Source organism: Channa argus, chromosome 10, assembly GCF_033026475.1.
Source record: "Channa argus isolate prfri chromosome 10, Channa argus male v1.0, whole genome shotgun sequence".
In the NCBI taxonomy this organism is placed as follows: Eukaryota; Metazoa; Chordata; class Actinopteri; order Anabantiformes; family Channidae; genus Channa; species Channa argus.
This window is the reverse complement of record NC_090206.1, coordinates 18,235,939-18,263,548: the sequence shown is the minus strand read 5'-3', so window position 1 is coordinate 18,263,548 and position 27,610 is coordinate 18,235,939. Positions and strand designations below refer to the sequence as shown.

General features: G+C 41.6%; 1 protein-coding gene across 7 annotated transcripts in view; it reads right to left on the bottom strand.

Annotated features, from left to right (window-relative positions):
• Positions 1 to 17,040, bottom strand: part of pcdh19 (protocadherin 19) — a 52,701-nt gene extending 35,661 nt beyond the window's left edge. For 2 of the 7 annotated variants that reach the window (XM_067518879.1, XM_067518878.1), the window contains exons 1-2: positions 13,750 to 17,038; positions 10,999 to 11,344 (exon numbers count right to left, since the gene is read on the bottom strand). In XM_067518879.1, the coding sequence (XP_067374980.1) occupies positions 10,999 to 11,344; positions 13,750 to 15,896 (2,493 nt within the window). In that variant the 5' untranslated portion in view covers positions 15,897 to 17,038. Of the gene's footprint in view, positions 1 to 10,998; positions 11,345 to 13,749 lie in introns of all 7 variants that reach the window. The other 5 variants (XM_067518881.1, XM_067518880.1, XM_067518882.1 and 2 more) reach the window with 4 other exon arrangements.
• Between the last annotated feature and the right edge of the window lie 10,570 nt (positions 17,041 to 27,610).

The window sequence follows — 27,610 nt, the reverse complement described above, 5'->3', positions numbered from 1 at the left end:
GAAATACATTTTTGAGGAAGACAAGCTTTTGCAAATACTGTTGTGAATAAGTAAATGTTGAATCGATGTTAGAGGCAAATTGAATGCTATAGGCAAATTTGCACATTCATTTTACAGAAGCTTAGATCAGTTCAACGTCGGCATGTGCTCGGATGGTTTCTGATGTTCCAGTGGGGTTAAATCGATATTTTCTGGACAATAAAAGCTAAAGCCGTGTTAAACATTTAATACATTTCAGTTTGATTAAAAAGCCAGAAGCACTGCACTTATACTGCGCCGCTGGACATCTGATTTAGTCGCCTCATTATGTTAAATTCAACTCACTGATGAAATTCACTGGGGTGGGAGTAGAGGCATATGCTGGGACCAATATGCCTTTGTGACTGTGGGAGTTTAAATAACTGTACATTGTGATTATCATTGATCTCAGCCGTCAGATGCCTAATCTCTATGACTCACATCTACACCGGCCACATTGGGTGACGATGAACTATCCTCCCTCACATCTGAAGCCCCGAATAAGTGTTGAGGGAAGCAGTGATAAGCAGGTCCTTATCCTTTTAAAGACACTCCCGTAATCCAACGGTTGTGGGAGGAGGGAGGGGGCTTCAGCTTTAAAGGACTTAGTCTGGATTATAGCTAGTCCTCCAAATTAAACCAAAAGTCAGCTTTCTGCAGTTGCTCATGCAAGCTGGCGACTGGCTTGTTACCAGTGCTACTAACAAGGCAAATGATGGAGGTCTATAAATAGAAAATGTTCTCAGTCAGCCACCAGGCGCACAAAGGAAGATAAGACCGTGGCAAAACTCAACCTATACCCACCTAAAATGACTATTCTGCTCTTCCCTTTCACTTCCCAGCTGACCTTTTGTGACTACACTCAAAATGTCCTCCATGCTGTGTGCAGTACCTGAGTCTCGTTGCCAACCAGCTTAGCCACAGACAAGCTTCTCAGCCAGGGCAAGACTGCTCTGTCCCCACTGATGCTGCTTCCCACAGCAAAACAAGGCCAAATCTGGGGCTTAGAGGCTAAAATAATCATTACTGGGTAGTGAACAAATGAAAAGTCAGAACACCACTCCCAAGGCTGTCCGCCCCCATTACTCTTGGTAGTTTGTCTGCTCTCCTATCGCACACAAGCACACAATCATAAATTAACATTTAGGATGCACAACATTTTAGACTCATAACTAAAATGAAAAGAAAAATTACAGGGTTGTCTTTTTTGTAGTATATAAAATGTAACAATAAATGAAAGTAGTTACACATTTGGGGAAATTTATACACATTACACAGGTTATATACAAAGCCTTAGTAGAGAAGATTGATACTATCCTTATGTCTAAGCATTATGAAGCGGGAGCCATGAGAATTTTAGCTTAGCTTATTATAATACTGAAAACAAAGGATTTTTTTAAAAATTTAAAACCAAACCTGCTGTGCTGGGAAGACAATCCAACTCAAACATATAGAGGAAGCAAATGTGGTAACAAAGTTTCTGCAGGTTAATTTGCAGAAGGATCATTTCCGCTTTGCCAATTAATATATAGACATATATGAAAACCACTAAACTTCCGTGACATGTTATATCTGCTTCCAACCATATCATAATGTCTTTTGTCTTCTGTAAAACTCAAAATAAAGGTGAAAAAGCATTTTTCAGAAAAAAAGTTACTTCAATAGTTACGGTTTCTAATATTCTATAACATGTTGACAGCTGTTATAAGAATATTTGAGAAGTTTGGAAAGCACTTTCCCTCTTGGTTTTACGTATTATGCTACTCTAAACACACACACACACACACACTTACATCTAACTCTCCTACATCTAAGTATTTTAACTTAAATTCCCGTGTGTACATGCATGTATGTGTATATATCATATATGTTAACACATTCAATCCTCACAGCCTTCTTTGATGCAACAATCCTAATGTAGATAAGCTGTGCTCCCTGACAGAGCTGCCAATCCATTATTAAGGCACAAACATTGCAACCACTCTTCTCATTCACAAGTCCAGATGTGATGCAGACTCAATAGCTCCCCCGTACGCTGATCTGGAAACAGCTCTCAAACAGAGAACAGGTACAGGACAGTAATCTTAAGCTAAAGAGGTTACTGGGGAAAACCCTGCACTCAGAGCAGTCTGACAGAGGCCAAGTGCTATTCATTCATTAACTTGGCCGCCTGAGCTGTGGTATGTCAAACAGTGAACGTGAGGGGAAAGTCAAAACTGACGTCCCATTGTGGTCCACAACCAGACGCCGACTGCACCCTGAATGGTGTGCACAAAGAGCACAAAGAGGTGGATGAAGTCATTATCAATTTGCTCGAAAGACAGTCCTAACTATTATCATTAGTAATGTTTTCATCATCATGCTCAGTAGATATCAAATCTATTCCCTGAAACACATTCTTATCTTTCCAACTTGACCTGGTATCACTCGAGCAAAGAAATGGTTTCCCGCCTCTCTGGAAACTAGATATGGGTGTACAAAATATCCCTGGGCCCATTTCAAAAGCCCTAATCCCAGGAAAACAAACCTGAGCGAAACAGGCCCACCTGAATTGCTTTCAGGAAAACTAGATAATCAAAATGCAAAACAGCCTTTGATAGAAAAATGAGTCGACTTCTAACAACAAATCCCCTAAACCTAACATCAGCAAATTCTCCTCTTAAACTTTCATTCGAATGCTGTGTTTGGGTTTTTAATGTAATCACACTGCACACAGCGCTCCATCAGTGAGCTATTCTGATTTATGTCAGCCTGAATCAGACTGACTGCTTTAGAGCTTTACAGACATCATGAATGAGAAAAGGAGCCACACACTGAACACATTAGGGGTCCCACCATCTCCTCAGACAGGGGGACAATGGGTCAGGGAGTGGAGATAAAGGAGGGGGATAACCGAGGTGAAGGAATGGTTGATGCTGATCGAGCAGAGAAAAAGGAGAAGAATGGGAGAAAAGAAAAGAAGAGGCCCAAGACACTGGCCACACAGGGCAAAGGGAACATGAGGGCTCTGAGAGGCCTATACTCGGTCATAGCCCATTAGGTTGGCTGGGTGAAAATGCTACAGCTCATTACATGCTCTGCCTCTGTTCTGTGGATGAACAATGCACAATTACGCTACCCCGCTGCTCCTCTAGCCATACTGCTGCATGCCTCTGAGGCGGCCGATATTGCTGCTACAGTTGTTTGCCTGCCAACAGCCTTTTTGCTCATCAAACTTCCCATACATGGGCTCCCTAATGCAAATCCAGGTTTATGTCTTAGAAACAAAAGCGCCGTATGAATTTGCTAAAATAAAATGAGGGGAGGAACAGGAAACAGGCTGCTCCACCGCTGGAACAAACAAAACAAAGGTATAATGCAGTATTTGTGTGCGTAATACAATGGCATTTGCTCCCTTTGAATGCTTTGCCTTTCTTGTTCTCATTACTTTAAAAAGACACACATGACAAAGGGATAATTCTGTTGTTGTTTAGGTGAATTAAGTTTCAGTGGACTTTATTATGACTGTAAAGCTTGGTGCAATGCTGACAAGACAAACAAATAAAGATATTAAAATGAAGACTGCAATGCAGTGAGCAACTATGTTTAGGATTCATCCATCCACTAGCAAATTGGTTCACTTCAAGTCTTCCTCCTTTCCCCTCTACAATTATGCATGCAGAAGTTGACATTTAATCTGATGGGGGAAATGCTAACTAACATCCTTCTGCTCCCTCTTTGTTTTAGGCAAAAAACAGGACACTTGGAAAGGTCATTCTTCCCTGGTGTCAGAGCTGGCTGCTTGGAAAAGTTTGTGTTCTCAGTGAGTATTGTTCTGTTTCACAATCCCTCCTCCCTAATTCCCTGTCACTCAAACGGCCCAACATCAGCACTCAGGAGAAGGCCCGGGGAACTCGCATAACAATGCAGCAACAAGTGCAGCAGTTCAACTACAGACAGGAAGGTGAAAAAACATTACAAGTCCGATATCCATGAATTTTAATTAATACCTTTTCACTCTGCACATTTGGATGAAATTAGTTTTTGGTGCACTCAAATCATAACGGTCATTACTGGATAATTGTAATTACTTTTTCTTACTTCGTTTACTTTGTGAGACTATTCAAGTTTTATTCCAGAACAGATTAGTAAGGAGAAGAAATTATTTCCCCAAACACCAATTGTAAGTCACTTGTTATTCTTTTATCTGCAAGGAGGAACGAATACATATTGAAAGAGGGTTTTCTTACACATGCCAATAGACATTGGACAAATTCTTCTGTTTTATTATTCCTAAGCCGGAAGGCTGGAGGTGGGCACATTTCTCTTGACATACACTTGCTACAACAGAGCAAACAGGATTGTGAGTTTCCACTGCACATAGATTCCACCCCTGGCCATAGCCAGTCTTATCATTTGTATTTTTTAAATATGTAGGCTGACCTTTTCTATCCTATATTAATGTAACTACAGGCATGTTCCACCATGGGCAGCAAAATCTGCATTAATGAGAGATGGGGTTATTATTAGTTTTTAATTCTCCTGGAGCTTTCCACTGTCATAAGTTTTCCTCATGTTGTTTTTTATTTTTTAATAAATAAATGTTCCTTAAAATGCCACCTTTGTCCTGGTTTACAATAAAATCTACAGGAGCTTAACAAACAAACTTTGCAAGAGAACACGTCATAGGCAGTATATGATTGCTTTTAATGATTCCCCAATAGGATTTCCATAAAAGAAAACATAAGGAGGCATAGTTTAATTTGAGAAATGAAAAAACAATGCCACAGGAAACTAATTTAAATGGGTAATTACGTCCACGCAGGATTGCTTGCAAGGCTTAACAGGGTGCGTAATGATGTCACCGTCCCCAGCGATAAACATCATCACTATGTCCATTTCCTTTACTCCATTTAGCCCTCTCTCATTTACGGGTGGACGTATCAACCTATAAGTAAGATGCCAGTATACCAGGCCTTTGCATTTAGGTACATGGCCAGTCAATGTCTTTAACATAAATAGTGGAATTACTGGTGCTCTTATGTGACAGCTTTTGGCTACACAAAAAAAAACCCTCCCCCTGATGTTCAATAGGTTTACGAGAAAGTTTGTTTTTTACATTTGCTTTATAGTAATACTGCCCAACTTTTCTATTAAATTGAACCAAGTGAAGTTATCTCAAAAGATAAAAGATGGAGTTAGTCTGTACTATATGATTTTTTTTGTGCCCCCCGATGTATAAAACAGCATTTAAATGTTTTCAGATGCTCTCACGATGTTCAACCATTTGATGATTTTATCCGCCGCTGTTAAGATTTCAAGGAAATTCTGCAGAGGTTGGTATAGTTAGTGCTATAAAATCACTTCCTCATCCCAACACCATATTTTACAGAGAAAAATAACACGTTTCAGGCAGAAGCGATACAGGTTGAGGAAAATCATTGGCATTCTATAAATAGCTCTCTCTCCCTCTCGGCAGCTTCTCGTTTTTCTCAGCTCTGCCATCTCTCTGCAGTCTTGCTCCCTCTGTATGCACCGTCCCAGTCACATGTGGTTAAGGACACATATAGAGACGTGTACATCAAACGGCATCACTCATGTGTTTTGACCCTTAAGCTCTTTTGGCTGGGCTTGCTGATCCCGAGTGGGTGGCAACCCGGCGGGCCTGGATGCCTCTGACTGACTGCCTAGGGTTGTTATGTCAATTCACTGTACCCCTGCAACATTGAGAACGACGTGCAGTGATGGGGTGTTGCGAGTTGGGGTCAAGGCTATAAAAACCCAGCTGAGTGTAAAACTAGCGCTGGCTGTACATGAAGTGAAAACCATCTTGTTGAGTAATGTCGCTAAATCACCCCCCAGCTTCACCGCTTCTGTGTGTTAAACACGATGGGTGGAGCCAGCTCAGGAATGTAATAACCGGGCAGTGAGTACATCACTGTCACACTGTTAATTTATTTCTGACAGACAAGGCTTTATTTCACCTTATAAACACTGACACTTGAAAAGCAGAGCATTTCTGAAGTCTCTGCCTTACAAATAACCTCTCTAAATAATTAACAGGTTCATCTGCCACTCAATCAGTGCACATTTGAAGCTTTTGGAGATGAAACGATTAATTTTAAAATCCTTTGAAAGGTGGAGACTTTAAAGAAAGGAACATACACCTCCCAATTTTCCAACACATCAAAAATATATATTAAATACTGACTTTTAAGATAAAGCAGTTATTTATTGCTTCCCTAACTGCATTAAATCTGTATATCTGTAGCTGTTCACAATCATTAGTTTTTAACAAACTGTTCAGAGTTGAAGAGGTTCTGTTGGTCCCATAAAGCTTTTTGACGAGATATTGACTTCATGCTCTTTAGTTTCTTTTACTGATTGCTGAATTTAAAATGATTAAAGTTATTATCTAATCATTACTTTCCAAAAATTTCATTTTTATAAGGGACTTGTTTTAACTCTCAGAACCAGACATTTTTCATTTAGTTTTGCTAAAGACTCATTCACCTCTATCACTTCTGTTCAAAATGGCATCAACAACCATGAATACAAATCAGTTTTTTTAATCTGGTTATTATCAGAAAAAAACAAAAAAAAACATACTAGGCAGTCTCCACTTGCAGTAATGCGTGCATTCAGAAACAACATGAGAGCTGAGATGAGACAAGTGATGGAGTCTTACTTCCACTTTCTGCTTCTCTGCTTTCCATGTTGTCCTCCCTATTACACATTCAACCAATAGTTGATGCTTTCTGGTTTCTGTCAATCAAAGCTTGTTCAAGTCAACAAACAAACCACAGCTAAACGATTCTGCCAGATACACTCTGTCACAATAAAGCCTGAATTCCCACTCTAACTCTTCACAGTCCTCTTGAGTAAAAAAGACCTTCAAAAACCTAATATATTTTTGTAAAAAATAAATCAATTATTTCATATATTACAAAAGTGTCTACACTAAGAAAAAACAGGAACTGCAGTAAATGTGTACGTTTTTCATTTGCACCAGAACTATACACTAAACCGTAAAATGACAGAAAGTATTAAAAAGATTATATTAGCAACATTTATAGCTAACCATATCCTAAACACCAGGGAATGATGACAATATCACAACAACATTAAAAAAGTACTTTATATGCAGAATCACGACAACGTTTGATTATCGAAAGTGCTGGATTATGCGTCTCATTTCTGCATTTCTGAGTTGATCATAATGGTGTAAATGATAATGTCACAGCCCATATTTCATATAAATGTGTCGCTCCATAAGAAATATTATGTGTGCGGGTATTTATGAGTATGTGTGTGTGTGAGTTGGGGAGAGATTGGCAGTTTCAACAGATGTGTACTATGCGCTGACAGCATGACATCTACTTTGCATGCTCAATATGACACGTTTGAATGCTCCCATGCATATTGTCCTGATGTGAAGTGATAGCGAGGGATGTGCAGCCTCACTAGAACCACTCCCTGTTGTCTCTGCTGCATCAATATCAACACGTCTTCCTTACTAACAGGGAAAATCAGCAAGACTGGTGCACTGAGATACCTTGTCAGTTGTTTTATTGAAATTTTAATTTTCTCATTTAGGGTCCTTCGATTTACCGAAAGAGAGCTGATATACCAAAGCCCAAATGTAGATCCACATCTCTTTTGTCAGAACCTGACATATGGCATGCACTACAATATCGTATCACTGAGACTCATGTAGCAACAGCATGTTTAAGGAAACAGCGCAGAGAACATATGGAGGATGAGTGCATCGATTATGAATCAGCTCAACTTGTGAAGCACACTGTGCAACGCATGTTGAGCATTTTACCACATGAAGCGCAAAGACCAATCATCTTTTTTTCTTATTAATTACGTACCTTTTTCTGATTCATTTATCACATAAGATCTGCAGCCTGAATAAGGCAAATCAATAAAGTAACATAACTTATTTTCCTGCTATGCTCATTATCTGGAATCACAGGTGTGAGAAGCCTTAGTACACATTACAAATTCAAAAACACATTCTAGCCAAAGGCCATTCCTTTACTGTATAATTGTCTTCCCCACCAAGTGATTCACTATAATTAAGCCATGGAAGACAGCTCTATTCTCCTGTGAGTGTTCATATTAGTGCTACCACAGGCAGGTCTAACAAACATCTCACTGCTGATGCTTCTCCAAACAATGGACAGGGAGGTATATAGTGGTACACATTCTCACAAGGGAGAATACAATATACACAATGCAATTGCAGGTATGAGGCCTTTGGGGAGACCTGTCACTGTTATCTTGGCTTGCGGCGTGTCTGTGTGTGTGTTTGTGCGCGTGCGTGCCAGCGTGCTTTGTCGGAAGCAGGAAAAGCTCGACACTAGCTGCTCTGACACGAGCAGCATGTTCCCCGCCCCACATAAACTGACAATGGAGGAGGACGTTGCATCGATCAAAACCATAAATTACAAATAGGAATGCACCCATATCCTCTTTCCCTCCATTACCAAACCAAATCTGACCCCGTATGCACAGTCTGATGGCTATGATAATTTTAAACTACACGTTAGGAAAATAAACAAACACAGAGAAAGCATTGTGCCCTGGTGTAAAAACAAAAAGCTCTTCCGCCAAGGATAAATGAATCATGGATAATTATGAGGTTGCCCCCAGGATGAAAACAATTTTTTGGGACAAAGCAGCCTCAGTAATCACAACAGTGCAGCTACTCGTCTGTCCTAACCAGTCAATGGGATATGAGTTGAGGACTTGTGGAGTCAAGTGGTTTCAAGCCCAAGCTTGTTCATTGTAACAAAGCAATTATCAGTCATTTCACTGCTGTTTGTTTATGCTATAAATGGCATTGTAATTATACTAAAACATTTTTTTTAATTTAAGAGCAACATTTGAACATACTGTACAGCTTCTGTCTCTGGCAAATGTCACAATGGGGAGGAAAGAAAACAATGACAACTGTCGCTGCGCTGGGGTTACTCTGTTGGAGAGTATCGTGTGCTCCTGCTACCGCTATGCCTCACTCAATGTCTCTCTCTCCCCCCTCACTCACAGACACACTCTCTCTCTCTTTCTTCTCAGTCCAGGGAAGAGGCCGGGTCAAAGAGATGTTTGTCAACATCATGTGCAAGGCGGAGAGTGATGGAAGCTGCATGCTAAACAGCCCCCAGCCTCTATCAAGCCAATCAACTGCCTCTAAGAAAATGAGAAAACATAGTCGGGGTGCAGACACCTGGCACTAAGACTCACTTACCCCTCACTCACTTCTTGCCTCCTTATCGCTCTATATGCACTCACGCAGCTCTATCAAGACAACTCCAAGGTCTGCATGTGAAATCATCAAAATCAATCTTCAACCCCTTTTTTCCATCCTTCTCCACTTTTTCATTAGCTGAAACAAATAAAGGCTCTCACTAATCCAGCAGCAAATGTGCTTTTTATTGGATAGTTAAGCCACAGAGACCGGATGCTGCTTAAGCATTTTTTTTAATTTTTTTAAACAAAGTTGGTGGATTTCCTCATGCAGCCAGAACCACATTTTATCGCTGAAGAGAGGTTGGTGCTGACCTGCACAGCACTACCTACCAGAAAACACAATCACAGGATATGGGTCACTGCACGTACCTCCTGAATTCCCCCACCTCTGCTTCCACTGACCAGATAACACCACATGACAAACCCCTACAACATTTCTCATTCCTTCCATCTGTATTATTCTCTCACACACACTCTGTCAGAACCAGCTCAGACAGGCTCAGTAAATCAGCATGCCTGTAAGTGGGTCTCATTGACTTCTCAGGATCCATTGGTGCCTGGATCGCTCTGGATCATCCAGTCGATACATCAATATCTTGCGTTTCTTGTTTTAAGACCTCACTTCCAACCCCATACCTCCACCTTCTCCTCATTGAATGTCAAACGGAGATTGGAGTCATCAATTACAAGTGTGTGTGCATGTGTATGTGTGTGTGGATCTTATTTGCTGCTGTCTGTAGGAGTGAGGATGACATACATTCTTATATAAACACACACACTAACGCACAATTCCTCTCTCTCTCTCTCTCACACACACACACACACAAGCACACTCTCACAAACATAAATGTCCCTTTCTCTCATGGGATCAAGGAGAAGTGGGTCATGAAGAGAGAGGGGGGAGGTTGCCCAAAGAATCCAATAGACCAGTTCATACATACAAAAATCTATAAACTAAAGATCAGCTGGTCTGCATACACTCTGTCAGCTTGAATAGTCTTTCAAGTCAGGGCCTGGCTGCACTGGCGGAGCCACGCATGGTACGTCAGGAAAAATCAGCACCCGGCTGTGCACAGCAGCCATGTGGCAACACTGCAGCCAAACGGTAAACACACAGATAAAGCATTTAAACAATGATTATTCTTTCTGATAGCACCTGAAATGACATGCGGTGGAACTGATTAGCTGGGTCAATACATCTGGCAGGTGCTCAAACTCCTGTTCTTTTTTGTAGTAGCTCAGCACATACTAATTAAAAAAAGGAAAACAAGGGGAGTAAGAGAGGCCAAATAATCCACTTTGTCAGGACTTCAAATTCTGCTTGGCAAAGCGCTCTCAGTCATAGGTCAGCTTCAATATCTCAGCACCTTGAAATCCCTTGAAGGGTTCCACTCAAATCGACTGACATAATGTCACATGTGCCATTTCAAAGAGCTCGGCTTTCCATCAGTAACAGATAGACATTCCACTGACACTATAATCCGAGGTATGATGGAAGGCTAAATATCACCTTGAGATATGGTGAAAGGGACTGTATAACATCTCTACATCTCACTGTAAAGATTCAGCACGATTGGGGAGATGTGTTTATAATTAGTGAAAATTAAATTGAACAAAGCTGAGTGCTACTGAATCTTCACATTCAGTCATAGGAGTCAATTTTAAAACCAAAGCCTCCCTTTTCTTCAACTCAGCACAGCCTGGCTGAGAATTTAGGACAGCGCACAGTGGTTTTTATCTCACCTCTGGCAGTGGCATGCCGTTGATGATGAGGTCTGGCTGCTGGTGGCCCTGCCCAGTGAACGTGTGCTGATAGCCATGGTTTGGAGCTGCATTGCGTGAGTTCTGGTTCTCCACGTTGAGGAAGGTGCTCTCGGAGCGCCTGCAGCCCAGCGGCAGGCTCTGCTGGTGGTAGTCGAAGTAGTTGAGCGAGGAGGTGAGAGACGAGCAACTCACCACATTCATCTTGTCTGTTTCCTCGACGTCTCGTGGCACCAGGCGGATGTCGTTCTTGCTCAGCTTCTTCTTCTTGCTGGACTTCTTCTGGTTGCCATATGAGTACTCCGCCACCCTGCGCAGGTAGAAGAAACTGAACAGACTCAATAAAGCAGTGTTCTGCCTTCCCCTCCCCTGTCCACACGGTCAAAAAGCATTCCCGCCATGCCAACTAGGGTGGTGCTCGACCATGGGTGCCAGTTAAAGGCTTATTGCCCGTGTCCAGGGGTGGAACAGCACACTTAAGTGACTCCCCACTCCTGGCTTGCAATGGAGCTGTCATTCCTTGTTTGTTTGCATTTGCATGCTCAACAATTGACATGTCACAAACAGGCAGACTTTATGCAAACATGCCAAAACCACAGAAGCAAAGCAAAAGAACACACTAGTACCGAGCAGGACTACCGGTATATGCAATTATATTCAAAGCACACACCACACACTAATTCCATTTTTCTTTCATTATCAAGTGAGCCCAGTAGCAAAAAACAGTGCAGGAGAACTGCAGATTCAAATTCATTTAGCTGCTCTCACTGGCTGCTGCAAAGTTGAACAGTTTTTTGACTTTAATAAGAGCAAATGAGCAACAGAGCCATGTTTTATCAAAGCATCCACAGACTGGGGGAAATATCCATTCTTCACACAGCCTTGCAGTTTTCCAGAGAACAGATGCTTTGTACTCTATAGTGATGACTACAAACTCCACTAGACATATTCCACATAATTTGGGATGTTTCGTACCATCTGCATTACTTCAAATGCTGATGGAGGCCATTTTTAACCCTACGGCATAGAGCATATGGTTCATTTCACAATAAAGCCCACAAAAAAAATTACATTTACCCATAAAATTGCTATATCTGGAATGTCTTAGTTCCCGTCTATGGGCTTGTCTGGAATGTCTCTCGTACACCAGCTCCCACTGACCTCTGTTCCTTACTAAAATGCAGCTCTAATCCTCTGCCGCTTCTAAAAATCACACTGGCTATGAAGCACCATTGTAGTTTGTCTTTTTCATTTTTCTTTTAGATTGCATCTTGAAAACAGCTCCCGCCCCCATTCTGCTCCCCCTTGATTCAGAGGAAAGAAATTGGGCAGCTGCAAGGGTAGAAAATGCTCCATCTCTTTTTGATTTATCATTTTAACATGTTGTCTCTCTTCTCTGTGCCCAAATTGAAATCTGGGAGGGGAAATCTTCGGAGTCAGACGGACTGACAGAGGACAAGCAATAAATTGGAGATAACTGCTCCTCATATTCGAGGTGACGACTGAGAAGCAGAACACATCAGTGCTGATTAAAGCACCCAGGAGGGAGAGTGGCTCACACTAGGAAAGTAAAGTATGAGAGCAGCTTTTGATTTTGAATTTGTAGCTGTCTATCACAGTTTCTGCTCTAAACAAAAGGCATAACTGGCATTAAAAATATAATATTGCATAAAGTAGCCTTTTTGATTAATGTTATATGTCAACACAGTGTTGACACTCTGTTTTCAAATCAGACTAGAATAAATACACATTTAGTGTAGTTAAAGCAGCTTAGAATGGAAGAGGGTTAAACTATAAGTTGTTTCACTCTTGAAACTAAATACTTTCTGCTTTGTGACAGGATTTCCCTCAAAGCTTCTAAAGAGAGACAACCAGAATTAATTTCAATATCCAAGCAAAGCACTTCAAGCAATTTGTAATCTATACTAAGAAAATATTCGTGTTTTAATGTTTTAATATAGACTAACTTAACTTCAAGTCAACAAAATTATGTTTGGAGCAAAATAAGATTGTAGCTTCAGGTTAAATTCTCAAATCCAATCTATATGTAAATTTATAGCTGTAATGTGGCACAGGGAAATCAAAGCCACCGCTGATGTTGAGATTGATGAACAAAAGTGCAAAAATAATAATCTGCTCCTTTCCAGGAAAGCGACTAATAGTCAGTGACTGTGATGGGACCTATTTGATTTCAGAAAAGTGAAAAACTGCCGTTTCATTTCATATATGTCCCTGGTATTCCTTGAAAACTGAGTGCAGTCTAAATGATCTTGGAGGACTGTCCATAATCACACTAGATTAAAGCTGATAACAGCCAATCAGCCACGGTGGACGTTAAATAATAAATGTCTGGGACTGCTATTGAACCAGTGGGGCGTTAATTGTCCAGCAACACACTGGCAAATTGAACATGACAGTTGAACCGTCATATTTACGAGTCAATTGGTTACAATAGAGGAATTAAATCAATCAATCACGTTCCACTGTGTCTGAGCTTAAACGGGTTCATATTTTGGTTTACCTCCGTTTAAGCTGTGTTGGAAAAAAATCTGCAGTCCTCACGCTCGGGCCTGTACATGCTGCATGACAAAAGCAATGAACTCACAACTCACAGGTTCAGGCACGATCGCGGGCACACGCCCAGGCGCACGATTGTATTCTTTTATATTTGCGAGAGCACACACACACACACACACACACACACACACACACAGCACTGGATTTGGTCAGTACCTGCAGTTGTACGTCCGGATTTCCTTGTTATCCCTCTTGCACTTGACTGCCACAAAAATCATGGTAACAAACAGGATGGCTGCGATAGAGCCCAGGGCGATGATGAAGATGAGGGACAGGTTGACAGGTCCAATAGGTTCCTGCGCGTTCAGGTCTGGTGAGAGGTAGACTACAATGTAGGCCGACGCGGAGAGGGAGGGCTTGCCGTGGTCCCTCGCCACCACTGTGATCTCGTAGGTGGATTTGGCGTTTTCTCCAAACATCCTGGTCGAGCGCACCTCTCCGTTCACCTGGTCAATTTCAAAGAAAGCCCTGTCCCCCTCTGAGATGGTGTAGGTCAGCCGCCCGTTCTCTCCCTCATCATAGTCGTCTGCTTTGACCTGGGTCACCATGTAACCCACCCCAGCGTTTCTCGGGATGGAAACCTCCGCTGTGCCATTAACCAGAGGTGGGTTTGTCATGACAGGTGTGTTGTCATTGACGTCCAGAACCACAATACGCACCGTGGCGTTACTTGATAAAGAAGGATTACCATTGTCTCTGGCCAAAACTTTAAAATCAAAAGTCCTGGTGTATTCGTGGTCGAATGATCTCATAGAATATATGCGGCCTGATGGGTTTATACTGACATATGTGTTTACATCCATGTGCTTAATCTCACCAGGGACTATGGAATATGAAACTGTGCCATTCATCCCCAGGTCCGGGTCTTCAGCAGACACTGCTAGCAGACACGAGCCGGGGAGGTTGTTTTCCATCACCATCTCTTGATAGTGAGGCTTGAGGAAGTGAGGAGGGTTGTCATTTTCATCTGTGACTTTGACTACCAGAGATTTCGTGGCTCGTAAGGGAGGGATGCCACTGTCCTCCGCCTGGATGGTCAGGTTGTATGTGTCCTTTTGCTCTCTGTCCAGCCTGCCATCAACAAGTATAGTGGAGAAGCTTTCATATTCTTGCAGCCTGAACGGAACGTTGCCCTGCAGCCTGCACTGCACCTTGCCGTTTGCCCCGGAATCCTTATCTGACACCCTCACTAGCGCAATGACATATCCACGCTGCGCGTTTTCACTCACTTCCACCATCTCTGTGTTTAGGGAAAGTAAACTGATTACAGGTGGGTTGTCGTTCGTATCCATCACATTCACTGTGACTTTGCAGTGAGCTGGAATTGAGTTGGGACCCAAATCTTTGGCCTGGACGTCAATCTCGTATATTTGTGTTGTTTCATAATCCAAAACACCGTTGACAGTGATGATTCCGGTTCTGGGGTCAATCTTGAACGCGTCCCTCGTTTTTTCGGTGACGTAACTGTTGAACGAGTACACAACCTCTCCATTAGTCCCCTCGTCAGGATCCGTTGCATTTAAATCTATGACGAGTGTATTGATGGGGGAATTCTCCATCACGTTTACTGTATACACTGGCTCGTCAAAAACAGGGTTGTTGTCATTAGAATCAATTACCTTAATATTTAACTGGACCGCGCCTATCTTTGGAGGGTCTCCTCCATCTTCTGCGCTGATTTCATATGTATAATGGGACTGGGTCTCCCTGTCTAAAGATTTTTGCACAACGAGCTCAGCAATTTTGGACCCATCCCCTCTGGTCTTTATTTCTAGTCCGAAAAGCTCGTTTGGGGTTATGGAATAGGACTGCACTCCAAAGACACCGGAGTCCGGATCGCTTGCCCCCTCTAGGGGAAACCTGGTACCAGGGGAGGCATTCTCAGAAATTTCAATGTCAATGTGGCTCGTTGGGAATCTGGGTGCGTTATCATTCAAGTCCTCAATCTCAACTTTGATGACACAGATCTCCATTGAGTTTGACATCACTTCTAGTGAAATAATGCACTTCGGGTTCTGACGACAGACTACATCCCGATCTATTTTCATTTGGGTTGTAAGGATTCCGGCTGGACTCAGTTCCACCCATCTTGGTTCTGAATTGGAAATAACCCTCAGATAGGGGGGCTGCGGTGCAATCTGAAATCCTTGCTTTAGTGCGTCCTTTGTCACGTTTCCAATCACTGACCCGGGCTTCATCTCCTCGTTTATTCCATACTTTAGGTTGATAACAGCCTCAGCCCCGACCCAAAAAAGCAGGAAAAAAGCAATTACTTGTATTAATTCCATCTCCTTGGTTTGCATTGTACCTGTTGAGTTTTTTCCCCTGTCTAATAAAGACCTTGCTAATTACGCACAAGAATGCTCGTCAGAGGAAACTGCAAAAATGTTCCAAATTAATCATCTCACTGAAATGTCCAGAAAAGTGTTTGGGTGACGAATAGCTCTCGTGTATGCCAATTATATCATGGCGTGTAAGCTATAATTCTAACAAGTGCCTCAGCCTATTTCACTCTTCTCAGGCAGAGCACATCCTCCGGTCTACTGCAAGGGGAGAAACACTGGGGACGACGGAGCAGTGGAAACATGCTGAATCTTCTCACAACAGAGTTTTAACCGTGTAAATCCGTGCAGGTCTTATCAAGCGGAAAACTGCTCTTACACATGACTCATATGCTGAACTGTCCGTGGAAAAATGCCTCAGACTGCAAAGACACAAAATGACAAGTCCTGTGAGCAAGTCCACAAAAATGTTAGTCTTCCGTGCAGATGGAGTAATCGGGTTCAGAGGTCCGCGTTAAATTCTCCGCCTTGATGTGATCAAATATTTAAGTCGCATTTTCGATAAATATCTTGCTCTGGGTGATATATTTAAAGCAATGATAACATTTCCTCTTCAGCCAGCAGCTATGGGCTTTCAAACTACACATCTGATGAAAAAAAAGCTAAAAGGATCTGCAGTCACAAAATTATTCAACAGCTTAAGTCCGGATACCTTTGCCTAAAGAACCAGGGCGCAGTTGAAGGAATGTCTCAGCACATCACTGAAGTCCCGATTACCTTTTTATTTCCAGCAGATTGAGTCTTTCATCCCCTCAGTAAGTCTCGAAGCTTTTACTTGCTAATTAATTTCCTCGTATCTCACTTGGAAAAAGCCTGCGCGTATCCCGACAATTAGTCCATGCAACACACACACAAAAAAAAAAAAAAAAAAAAAAAAGAAATCCGATGAAAATGTTGCCAAAAGCCAGTGGGAGGGAACGATTCAGGAGCCTACTGTATATACAAAACGCCTTTCATGATGGGCTGCAGCAAAGTAGAAGCACAGTAGCCTATATCCAGCCCGGTGGAGGCAGAGAAAGAAATCACCACTCGTTGCCAGTAGCCTGTCTAGTTGACTCCAACAAGCGCTCCTCTCGCTTCACTGGTGCACACTGGCGGACGCGCAGCTCCGAGCCGAGCGCTCAGTCTCAGGACCCGCAATCCCCTCAGCCAATCAGGGGTTACACAGGAGGGCTGGGGCTGCTGGTGGGTGGGGCAAAGTACAGCAATGAAACACGGCCAACTACCTGTTCTCCTACAGATGGACGACTCAACGAGCAATTACAGCGTACAAGTTGAAACACGAAGCTGTGTATTAGATGGTCGTTAGAGCTGCGGTTAGGTACTAGGGACCCACGGGGGGTCTTCGACAGTGTTCCCACGGGTGCCACAGAAGAATAAGACAGGAGTAACAGAATCATTCCCCGCAGCAGAGCCGCAGAAGAGATGCTAAGGACAAGTTTTTCAGAGATTTGTCCTTGTTTGTCTCTTCTGCTACAGTGGCCAATTACATGTAACAAGTCCTGTTTTAAAACCCAGATCGTGTCAGCAGGGATCCTGAATGTTTTCTGCGGACTTGTTTGAATCTGTTGGAGCCTCTGATATGACAAAGTTTCTTTTCGCAGCCTCGGTGCCACAGCAGATATCAGCACTGTAGAACCAAACTTCATCCTTCCACTGCTTTATACTATATATTTTTTAAAGTGCAATGCTGTGGATCTATGCAGCTGCTGCATTTATAGCTACCCTAATGTGGCTTTCTCGCTTTTAATGTAGGTCTAAACTATGAACATCAGATACCAGGGTGAGGCAATTCCCATAATGAACAAACATTATAGACTACGGTTTCTATGCAGAAACAGGCTGGGAGGAAATCTTGCCACGGGCAAAATCAATACACCACAAACAGCTTTTTTTGTTTGCATGTCACGATAATAAAAATCCTGGACATTGCCCTTGAGGCTCCTTATTAATTACATAAAACACCGAGGGACTTTCCCCTTTAAAAAGTCAGGACTAATTAGTTGATTTGTACTTGTTTAAGGTCATAATCTGATTATTGTCAATACCATGCAAACAAATGATTTTTTAACATGTAACACTTTTAAATGAACGCTTCGCCACAGACACCACGTCAGGCTACAATGCAGTATGTTTAAAAATAGAGAAATATTTTTATCCCATGAAAAAATAATAAGCTGCCTTCACTGTTATTAAATCGTTTGTGTTTGTCAGCTGCGAAGTCCATATTTATAAAGGTTAATAATGAGGTGGGTGGACTATGACCTCCAGACTGTCGCTAATCATCATAAGAAAAGCAACAACAAATCAGTTATTAGCCATTATTCAGAGCGGTCCTTCTCCATCAGCTCCATGTAATTCAGGCCGACATCATATTGAGGCTCAGTGTAACGCGAACAATTCACTCCTGTCAACACAGGAAAGAAAGGAAAAAAGAAAGAAAGAAAAAATGGCAGTGAATAAAGTTCCTCTAGCAGCCCTGCACATATTGTAGACTCGCGTCACCCTCCCTAAAAATCTCACTCTTCTCATTCACATAGAAGCGACACTCGCTCACAGCCGGTCCCACTCTCACACACTCACACACACTCCTCCCATGCCGCCTGTCTGCCCGCCTGCATCTCACCAGTGTGCGCTCAGCCGCCATCACATCTGTTGAGGGCAGACCGATTTCAAAGTCACAAGGGTGACACCTAGCGTCCGCAGCCGCCGCTCGATTCTGTTATTCCAGCTTGTTCAGTTACCCCCCCCCCCCGCAGACACACTCCTCCATCAGGATAAATAAAATAAACAAAGACACACACACACATATACAAAAAAAAAAAAAAAAAAACAACAACAACAGCGCGCCCACAAGAATAACAATGAAACACACTGGCAAATCAATTTCCTTTTAATATTGGGAGAGAAGTCGGCAGTTTGACCGCAATTAATATGCTGTTCAAGAGGTGAATTGGTTCTGAGCTATATCCAATCAATCAAAAGAAAGAAGAAAAAAAACTGCGATTGAAGTGTATATGGAGAAGAAAATAAGGTCACTGTGGTTCAGTGAGGACATGTGATTTATTTATGTTTTAATTCTAGAGAAACGTAACCCGTGTCACTCTAATAAACAGTTGAGGATCAATAGGGCCTTTTTTACAACACTGAATGAACACTGGTGACATAAATCGTCCAGGCTTACAAGTATGTGAAGACTCCTGTGACCACAGACTACTGGTTACGAGAGAAGAGCAAATGCTTATCTTTGAGAGATTAAAATTGCTCACCGTCATCTCTGAATATACAGTTGTAAAACAGAGCGCTGAAGCCACACTATCACTTGAAAGGATCACTGTGATATCCTTGGAGTGAAAATATTTTCTGTCCTCTTGCATAGTGCAATTACATCTTGACAAACAAGCAAGTATCAACAAAACAACTTGTTTGCTCTTCCATAACACTTTTCAAGAGTCGCACGAAGAGAGCGCCTGAAGAATCTTTAAGCTCATAAATTCTTAATGTCAGCCAGTTAAACAACTGCAGGCAGTAGCAGGGGACTTTCTTTTTCCTCGGGGCTTTCTGATGGGTATGTACAACAGCCTGAGATGATGTCACAGGTGGATAAGAGAACAGGTGGTAGTTCTGCCTGTACCTGAGTCAATTAAGGTACTGAACAACACACACATTTATACATGGTGTCATGGTGAACGTACAAGTGACTGTTAGTTGTGAGCAATCGTTTACAAAAAGTTGGTTTATAGACTTGAGTTATCAAGTTTACTGTTTACTCTACAACACTGGGCTGGTCCCTGAATCAACAGTGTGGATTTCTGCCATTAACCCAACAGTGTTAGAGTTAAACATCCCTTGGCCTGGAAGTTAAATTCCAATTTGGAGTGCTACACTCCATGATGAGGGCTAAGAGGGTTAAAAATGCTGCAGATGTTCTTCCCCCTGCAGTTGAGTGCAGTGTGGGGGGGAAAAAAAGGCAACAGCACTGCCTGGAGCTGCAGTGTTGATCGTAAAATATAACGTAGTAATTTAGCCACAATGTATTTCTTTCTCACCAAGAGCTGTGGCATATTTCATTTATGAGCTACAATCTACCTCAATATGCTTCCCACTGTTGACATTCCTTTGTGTCATTTACTGATTTTACCACCATGTTAAAATCCTTAAATTTTCTGTTGTGAGTGGTGGCGCATTGACTTTTTAGCATCGATATTTGTTTTTCGCCGATGTCATTTTGGTTGGTGAAAGAGAGAGGGAAAGTGATTGTGAGAAGGTATTATGTTTACTCGCCTACTGATTCATTAAACTGTCAGTCAAGCTCAGGAATGTTTATGTTCTAATCTCATTTCTGTTTTACACCACTGGATCTACCCTTAAAGAAGAGGGTTGCAAAACTTTGAGTATTTGCCTTAAAAAATAAAATCAATAAATAATACATAAAGTGAGACTAGAATTGGATAATTAATGTTCATTACAGTTTACTGGTCTTTGACACATTTAACAATGACGTCAATCACAGAAAATTAGCTGAAAAACTGTGACCTAAAGCCTAAAGAGCTAAAGGTTGACACGTTTCTGTCACAGTTTCTTAATTCTAATTTAAGCAACCGCCATTTGATGTTGATGAAAACAGAAAATGGATGAATCCCACACAAAATCCAAACACAGTGAACCGCATTGTGGGGTTGTGTGATTGTCAGATTTATAGATCAAACAAATCAAACCTTACAACCAAAGTGTGATCTTTCCTTCTTCCTGTGAGCATATTCTAAATGCAGCTCGTCATACATACAGTATGCAGCACTGTACTATGTGTGCTTTAAGGCTGTGTAGACAATTATTCTGAAACTTGAAGTCAGAAGCGTGGCTATTTAAGTCCAGGGGAATTTCACAACCTCACTGGTTTTGAGCATTTCTGAAGTGTTTGTGGTGAAAAGCTTGAACCAGTGCAGCTGAAAGTATACAGAAAATGACTGATTTTATTTCATATCAATTTTTTTCTCTGCTGCCAAGGAATGGCACACGTCTGTACTCTGTCCCTGCTGCTTGCTTGGAAAGGAATATCTAAGCTGCTCTGACAGATGCTGGCATTATCACCCCTATGTCCTGCCCGGCACTGGAACTTGGCTCACGCACAGACACAGCCTTACAGGAGCTAGGACAAGACAGCAGAGACAGACAGTGGTGCATTGATTTTGAATGGGCAAGATGGCCACGCTTATTTTGGCTGCTGCTGAAGAAGACGTTATTATTAAAGTCCCCATCCATGCAGCTCCTCAAAAAAAAAAAAAAAAAAAAAAAAAAAAAAAAATTTCCACCGACCACCCCTTGCCAGAGGCATGAAAAAGAAGAGGAACTGACAGGCTTAATCTATGGGCCTCTCGTCAATGACGATACGCCCTCCACTCCATTCCACACTGTGCCTGTCCATGATACATCAATTAGTATCTCTCACCATCCATCTGAGGGTTCACCGAGTCCCCTGGGCCAACCAGCATGGCTACAAGTGCAGTAGAATTCAACAGCAAAATGGGCTTTTTCCTGCTCTTCACCCACTATGTTTTGTTGTCCTGTTGGTTGGTTTTGTGCTACGTTTTACAAATCCTGTTTTTAAAATCCTAATTTTCTTGAAGCACTGGCCTGGGACCCCCATCGTGGTTGAGTTGAGGAAGAAAAGGTAAAGCGGGTACAGCTTGGCTTTGTGTCACTCAATCGGTGTTAATACCACTCAGTGCTATTTCTTTCCTTCCCTGTCACTTTTCTGTGAATCCATGAATGGATTTAAAGTGGCTGTATTTGTGTTTGTGCCATTTGTAGACACTTTGCTTTCAATTACTTACTGAAGTGTTACCATAGAACAAAAGTTAAACTTCTCTCGTGGCTGCTGACGATGCACTTGTGTTGACATAAATGTATTATATTTCATGATTTCTAGAGAGACATTTTCTTGATTAGCCTCCTACATTTTTAATGAAATTACTGCTATCTCCTTGCTTTGCCCGACACGAGCAGGAAATGGATGCAGATGGCCTTGTATTAGAAGGATGTGGCCCTTGTTATAGCCGCACGCAAAGGAATAAAAGAATTGTTGAATGTGGCTGTTTGAAGTTGCATGGTGGTGGCGCTCCTGATCATCAAAAGCTGCATTGATTTAATACGCAGTCTGCTGATGTTTAAACAATTAATAATTAGTAACCCAATGACCCATTTGCTTCTGAAATGAAACATGTTTAAGAAAAACTTGTTCTATTTGTGCATAATTGCTTTAGCTATTTATTCTGTTAGTTGGCATTTGACAGACTCTGTGTACAGTCCCTTTCATGTTTAGAGCTAAATGTGCTTTAACTGTGTCTCTTTGAATGGTTGGATAATAAATAGCGATTTAAACCCCAAATGGCTATTTGTTAAAGTGCGCTCTTCAAAGTAGAATTAAAACATTAGCAACTCACTTTTTGGTGCTGTACCACTAATTAAACTGCCACTGGTGTAATTTCCTGATCTTAAAATTACTAACAATAAAGGTAGGTTTAAAAAGTCCAGTGCAGGAGAAATAAGACGGTTTGTTGCCATGACAGTTTGCAAAAATCCTTCTGCTTTGTATTGCTAATTTTGTCCCGTAAGATAAATGCAGATATGCAAACAGATAGAGGCTTTAAAACAAAGAAACCAATGATCACAAATAATCAGACAATTACATACTCAGTAAGATTCTACTGTACAGGTCATACAAAGAAAGTTTTGGTTCACTCATTGATTTTCTCTTCTCTGTCTGCTGAGGCTGTGTTATTAAAAAAAAAAAAAAAAACACGAGGACATGATTTACAGATTGTTTGGAGCCTAACATCATTCTTGAAATTTGCCATTTACAGGAGTATTTCTCTAAATCAAAATGCTCTATTTAACACATTTAATTTTCCTTGAAAATGACTGAACTCTTAATAGCACTCTTTTTTAACATTTTTGAATTGGGAAATCGAACATTTTCCGGTTGAATGCTTTGGGCAAACCAAGCTGGTAAAAAATATTCTTTGAATTAGGACATTTTGGACCAAGTTTGCTCTATTGATTACAGATTTTGGAGCTGCATGTTTCTGAATGCTTGACTGCTCAAGCCACAATATTTAACATTCCTCTCCTGCTTCCATAGCATTAAACACAATAGGTGTAATCACAGGCACAATACTGGCCTGGAGATTTCACTTTGATCTGATTTCCTCAGTGTGCAAAATCAGTTGTCTTTGTTAGGAGGTTTGGGCCATGAAAGAAACAAAAAAATACAAATAAAAAATAAAAAACCCCACACAAACCCAATGCCCTAAAAGGACAGAACCTGTGAAGACACAAGTTCCTGTTCACCTGGCGTACGGTCAATTAGCTTTGTGATGCTGTGTTTATTCAATGTCAGCTCTGATTAATAGGCACAACATGGTGGACAGAACACCTGAAAATGTAGTATGGTGCCTGGGTGGGACATTGTTGCCACCTGATACCATCTCCACAACCTAGCGCTTATCTTGTCACCCCCCAAACCCCCTTAGGGGTGTTTACAGCTGTTTTCTCGTCAAGACAAATTAGTGCAGCTGTGTAGCTCTTTTACTCCCCTCAGAAGGAAGCAGTGAACACAAACTTCATGGTCACTACCTCTTGTTTTTTAAATTTGGACCAGTGCATTTTTTAGCCATGTATTTGGTTAGTGACATATGTCCGTTTAAAATAAGGGAGTCTTTTTTTAAAGCTTTGTATTCATAAACTGGGGAGTCAAGAAGAGGAAAACATATTGTTAGCGTTTATATTCCCTCACTAATCTGTCTATCTAATCTAATATCTACTTTTCTTTTTTGACTGTGGCTGATTTAGCCACGGTAATACTCTAAATCCTGACTAGCTTGTCCAGGCTGTGTGCTCAAAAATGAGAGAATGAGGTTATATTCACAGCGGATTCCCTCCCTCCGCCCGACGCACACACAACACCCATCTTCTTCGCCTGCCATTTCCTCTTTCTATCTCCCATACACGCCAAGTGAAACAGCTGCGCCCACTTTCACTGAAGACAAAAAACCTTAGAGAAACTACTAAAAAGGTTATAGCCTCACTTTAGCAAATGTTGACTTCCTGCTGGTGAAAAATTAGGTTTTGTTAAACAAATGACATTTCCATTTACACTGACCATGACAGTGTTAGCAAACCCCAGGCAGGTAAAAACAGCCACCCCTGCGGGTTCCCATATGTTGTCTGTGTGATAGATGCAAAAGCATGAGGGGGTGTCGTGTTTATTGCTTTTCTTAATGTGCCACCAGTGCTTTCATGATAATGAGGACTTTGCCCTATGATTGTGCCAGTTTAAATGTTACACTTCATCACCTTAACACTGGGCTCCAGCAACATTTGATGGCTCAGGCTCCGTACGACTGGTCACAAATTAGTGAGCCTTCTTATTTCAACATTGGCTTGTCAACACCTCATCTTAATTTCACTGCCGAACCATGTCTGAACTACATAAATGGAGACCTCGAAATGCTTTGGCTGCTGGTGTCGATGCGAGATAGGAGGTGAGAGTGTGTGTGGGTGTACGCACACAGGCGCATTTGTGTCTATGCCACTATGTATGGATGTGAGTGTGTGTGCGTGTCAGCATGTGTCAAAAAGGCATTCTCCTCTTCAGAGAGATGTGAATTCAAAATAACAGTCACTGAGATAGAAATAGAGGGAGAGAGATAGTGAGAGTGAGCAAGAGGGAGAGAGAGACATGCAGAGAAAAAAAAAATAATCTCATGCTATGTTATCCCTGCAAAACCTGACAAACCACCCCCGAGACTGATCTGGCTTAGCATTCAGTGTGGTTAGGGGCTTGTTTGTGCTCCTATGATTGGAGCAGCCTGGCTAAGTTGGCCTCATAACAGTCCAGTCACAGTGGAGCCCCAGTGGAGTCACACAGCCTGGGGATGGCAGGCCTGTCTCAATCTGGCCAAAGATATCAATAAAGGCAGCAGTGCCGTCCTCCGGGAGCCTGGACAGTCCAAATTTTCTCCCCTGAAGGAGGGTTATTAATTGTCCCGATGTTGTATGTGGTCTGATTGCAAAACATGCTTTTTTTGTTAAACATTCTGAATTCCAGGCATGCATCCCAGAATGCAATTAGTCTTCCACCATTATATCAAGCGACACATGTCTTCCACCTCATGCCTGGTCTGGAATTACGGGGAGGTAGAAAAGAAAGAAATTAGTATGGAAATTAGCTGTCTTCAAAGCCTTTGGCGTTAAAGGTGGTATAAGGTGCTTCAGGAAGGTGGCAGTTCCCAAGGTGGCAGAGTAAGAGAAAATGCAGGGATACAGGAAGATTGATTTCTTTGGGAGACTCATATACTTCTGTGCAATGTGGGATTAAGGAAACGGCACATAAAAGGCAGGCATAGCACGCTGTTTAGTACACACTAATTGTGCATCCACACCACAGTGTAGTCTGGGAAGAGCAGATTGTACTTTTTTCCCCCCGACATCATTTTTTCCCACTGATTTTTGATCCACTAAAATGTGAAAGTCCTTAACATTTCACAATAAAGTCATTCATGGTGAGTTTGTAATCTTTACCCTAGCTCAATAGAACCAAAGCCACGCCTGAGACATGAGTCTGGTTTGCCTTCTGATACGTTCTACACTCCATCTGGCTGCTAGGGCTGTTCACATACTGACACATGTTGCGTGCTCCAGTGCAGAAACAGAAAGTTTTAAAAGGTGCACAAGGTGATTTCTAATCAAAGCTTTTTAACTATAAATTCAATACAACAACATAATCTTTGAGCACCGCTGACAACATACTTACATTAGCATGTCAAGCAAGTCACAGTTTCATGAGGGCAGCAGATGGTGGCAGTTACAGCATTCATGCAGGGGGAACTAGGCTCTAGCTGGTTTTAGTTTAAATGAGAAAAGCAGCATAGTCACATCTGCAATGAAAGATGATGTTTAAAGGAAAATATCTGCAATTCTTTAAATGCTCAAACTGTAGCTAAGATATTGTAGAAATTTAAATGACAAAGTTTGGTTATTACTTAAAAATGTATTTAGATAAACTCATATAAACTCATACGGCTGATTTTAACTTAGCTCTGTACTGAACTCGGGTCTCTTTTGAGAAGTAACAATAACTGGTTCTTTTAACATGACAGTAACAGTATGAACAACATAATGAGTGAACAGCGGGAAACCTGAGAATTAACAGTTTGGTCCATCAGCCTATGATGGATGGAACATTATGATTCCTACATTGTGACAATATGCTGTGTTGGTGTTGCATGTATAAGTAGACCTTAGACTGTTTATTAAAAACTTATAACAGCTTTGCATATGCATACACAAATAATGTGGCAGGACATGCAGTATTAGTTAACATTCTGTTTACAGTCTGTGTCTATTTCAGTTTCAGCCTCATGTACTTTCAGTTCATTGTTTAACTGAAACAACATCAGGCCATGCTAAGGTCCTTCATACCTAAATATTTAAAATAATTGCTCTTTCTAGCACCTCCTAGCTTTATTATCTCCCATACTATGCAGTAGGGTGGTAGAGCTTATTTTGGCAGGAGGTAATCTGGCCCTGAGGCTATGGGGATTCCTTTCCTCCATGTGTCAGCTAATGTTTACTGAGGCCTGAGGACTCAGGATGGATCACAGGATTTCATAATCCACTGCCCATACAGTGGAGCAAGGGCAAAAAAATAATTCTCTTTGTGTCAACAGTTGTTTCATTCATGGGTAATTTCCCCATAGCTAGCTTCATGCTGCACCCAGAGATAGAGAATGAGAGAGAGAGAAAGGAAGAGATAGCAAGAGAGATGTCCACACTCAAGTGCTCTGCTTCCCTGGAAACCGCTGCATGATGTGGTTGTAAAGCCTCATTATTTGTATTCCACCTGAGTTGTTCCTTTTCATTCATGTGTTTTAACCAACCGTGTATTCAAATTTCTGAACACTATATAAGTCAAGAGATGCAGATGATGTCAGCAGTTCTTTAAGGGGGTGGAGGGGTGAATCTCTGAAATCTACTACTAAAAAGTTTAGCTTTTGCTCCCTGGGCACTGGCTATCCTCCAAGATGCAGTTCAGGATCAATGCACTGTGGAAGTGAGCTCACAATGGCAGCATTGGAGGTGAAGTCAAACTCTGAAAATCTGCAAATCAGCAAATCTGAATTTAAGAAATTATATTTCATACACTAGTAAACCTTTTTTTTTTAAAACCAACTACAGATTAAAGGTTGCCTGTAAGCATCCAGTGTAACTCACCGAATCACGTTTTCCTCATCATGAAACTTTCTTACTGTGATTTTAAATCACGCATTGTTTACATCCTTGCTTACTGGATTTCTCCCCTCTTCTTCTTGGCTTTAGTCTACTGCTACATTATTGCAGCCTTCAACTGTCAACCTGTAAAAATATGAATTTCACCTCATGCACATGTACAATGCAAACAAAAAGGAGGGACCACTCTTGAGCATCCCTCCATAGTGCAACTAGTGGCCAAATACGCTCCAGGGTACCTTCACATTCTATATTTTACCGCTATCACACACCATTTTTCTTACCACTGCCCACCTTATTAAGTCCAGTGAAACAACAGAGAGGCTAGAAACAGTTTATTCCAGTCTGTCCTGCAGCTATGCTCCTAAACTTCCCCATCAATATGT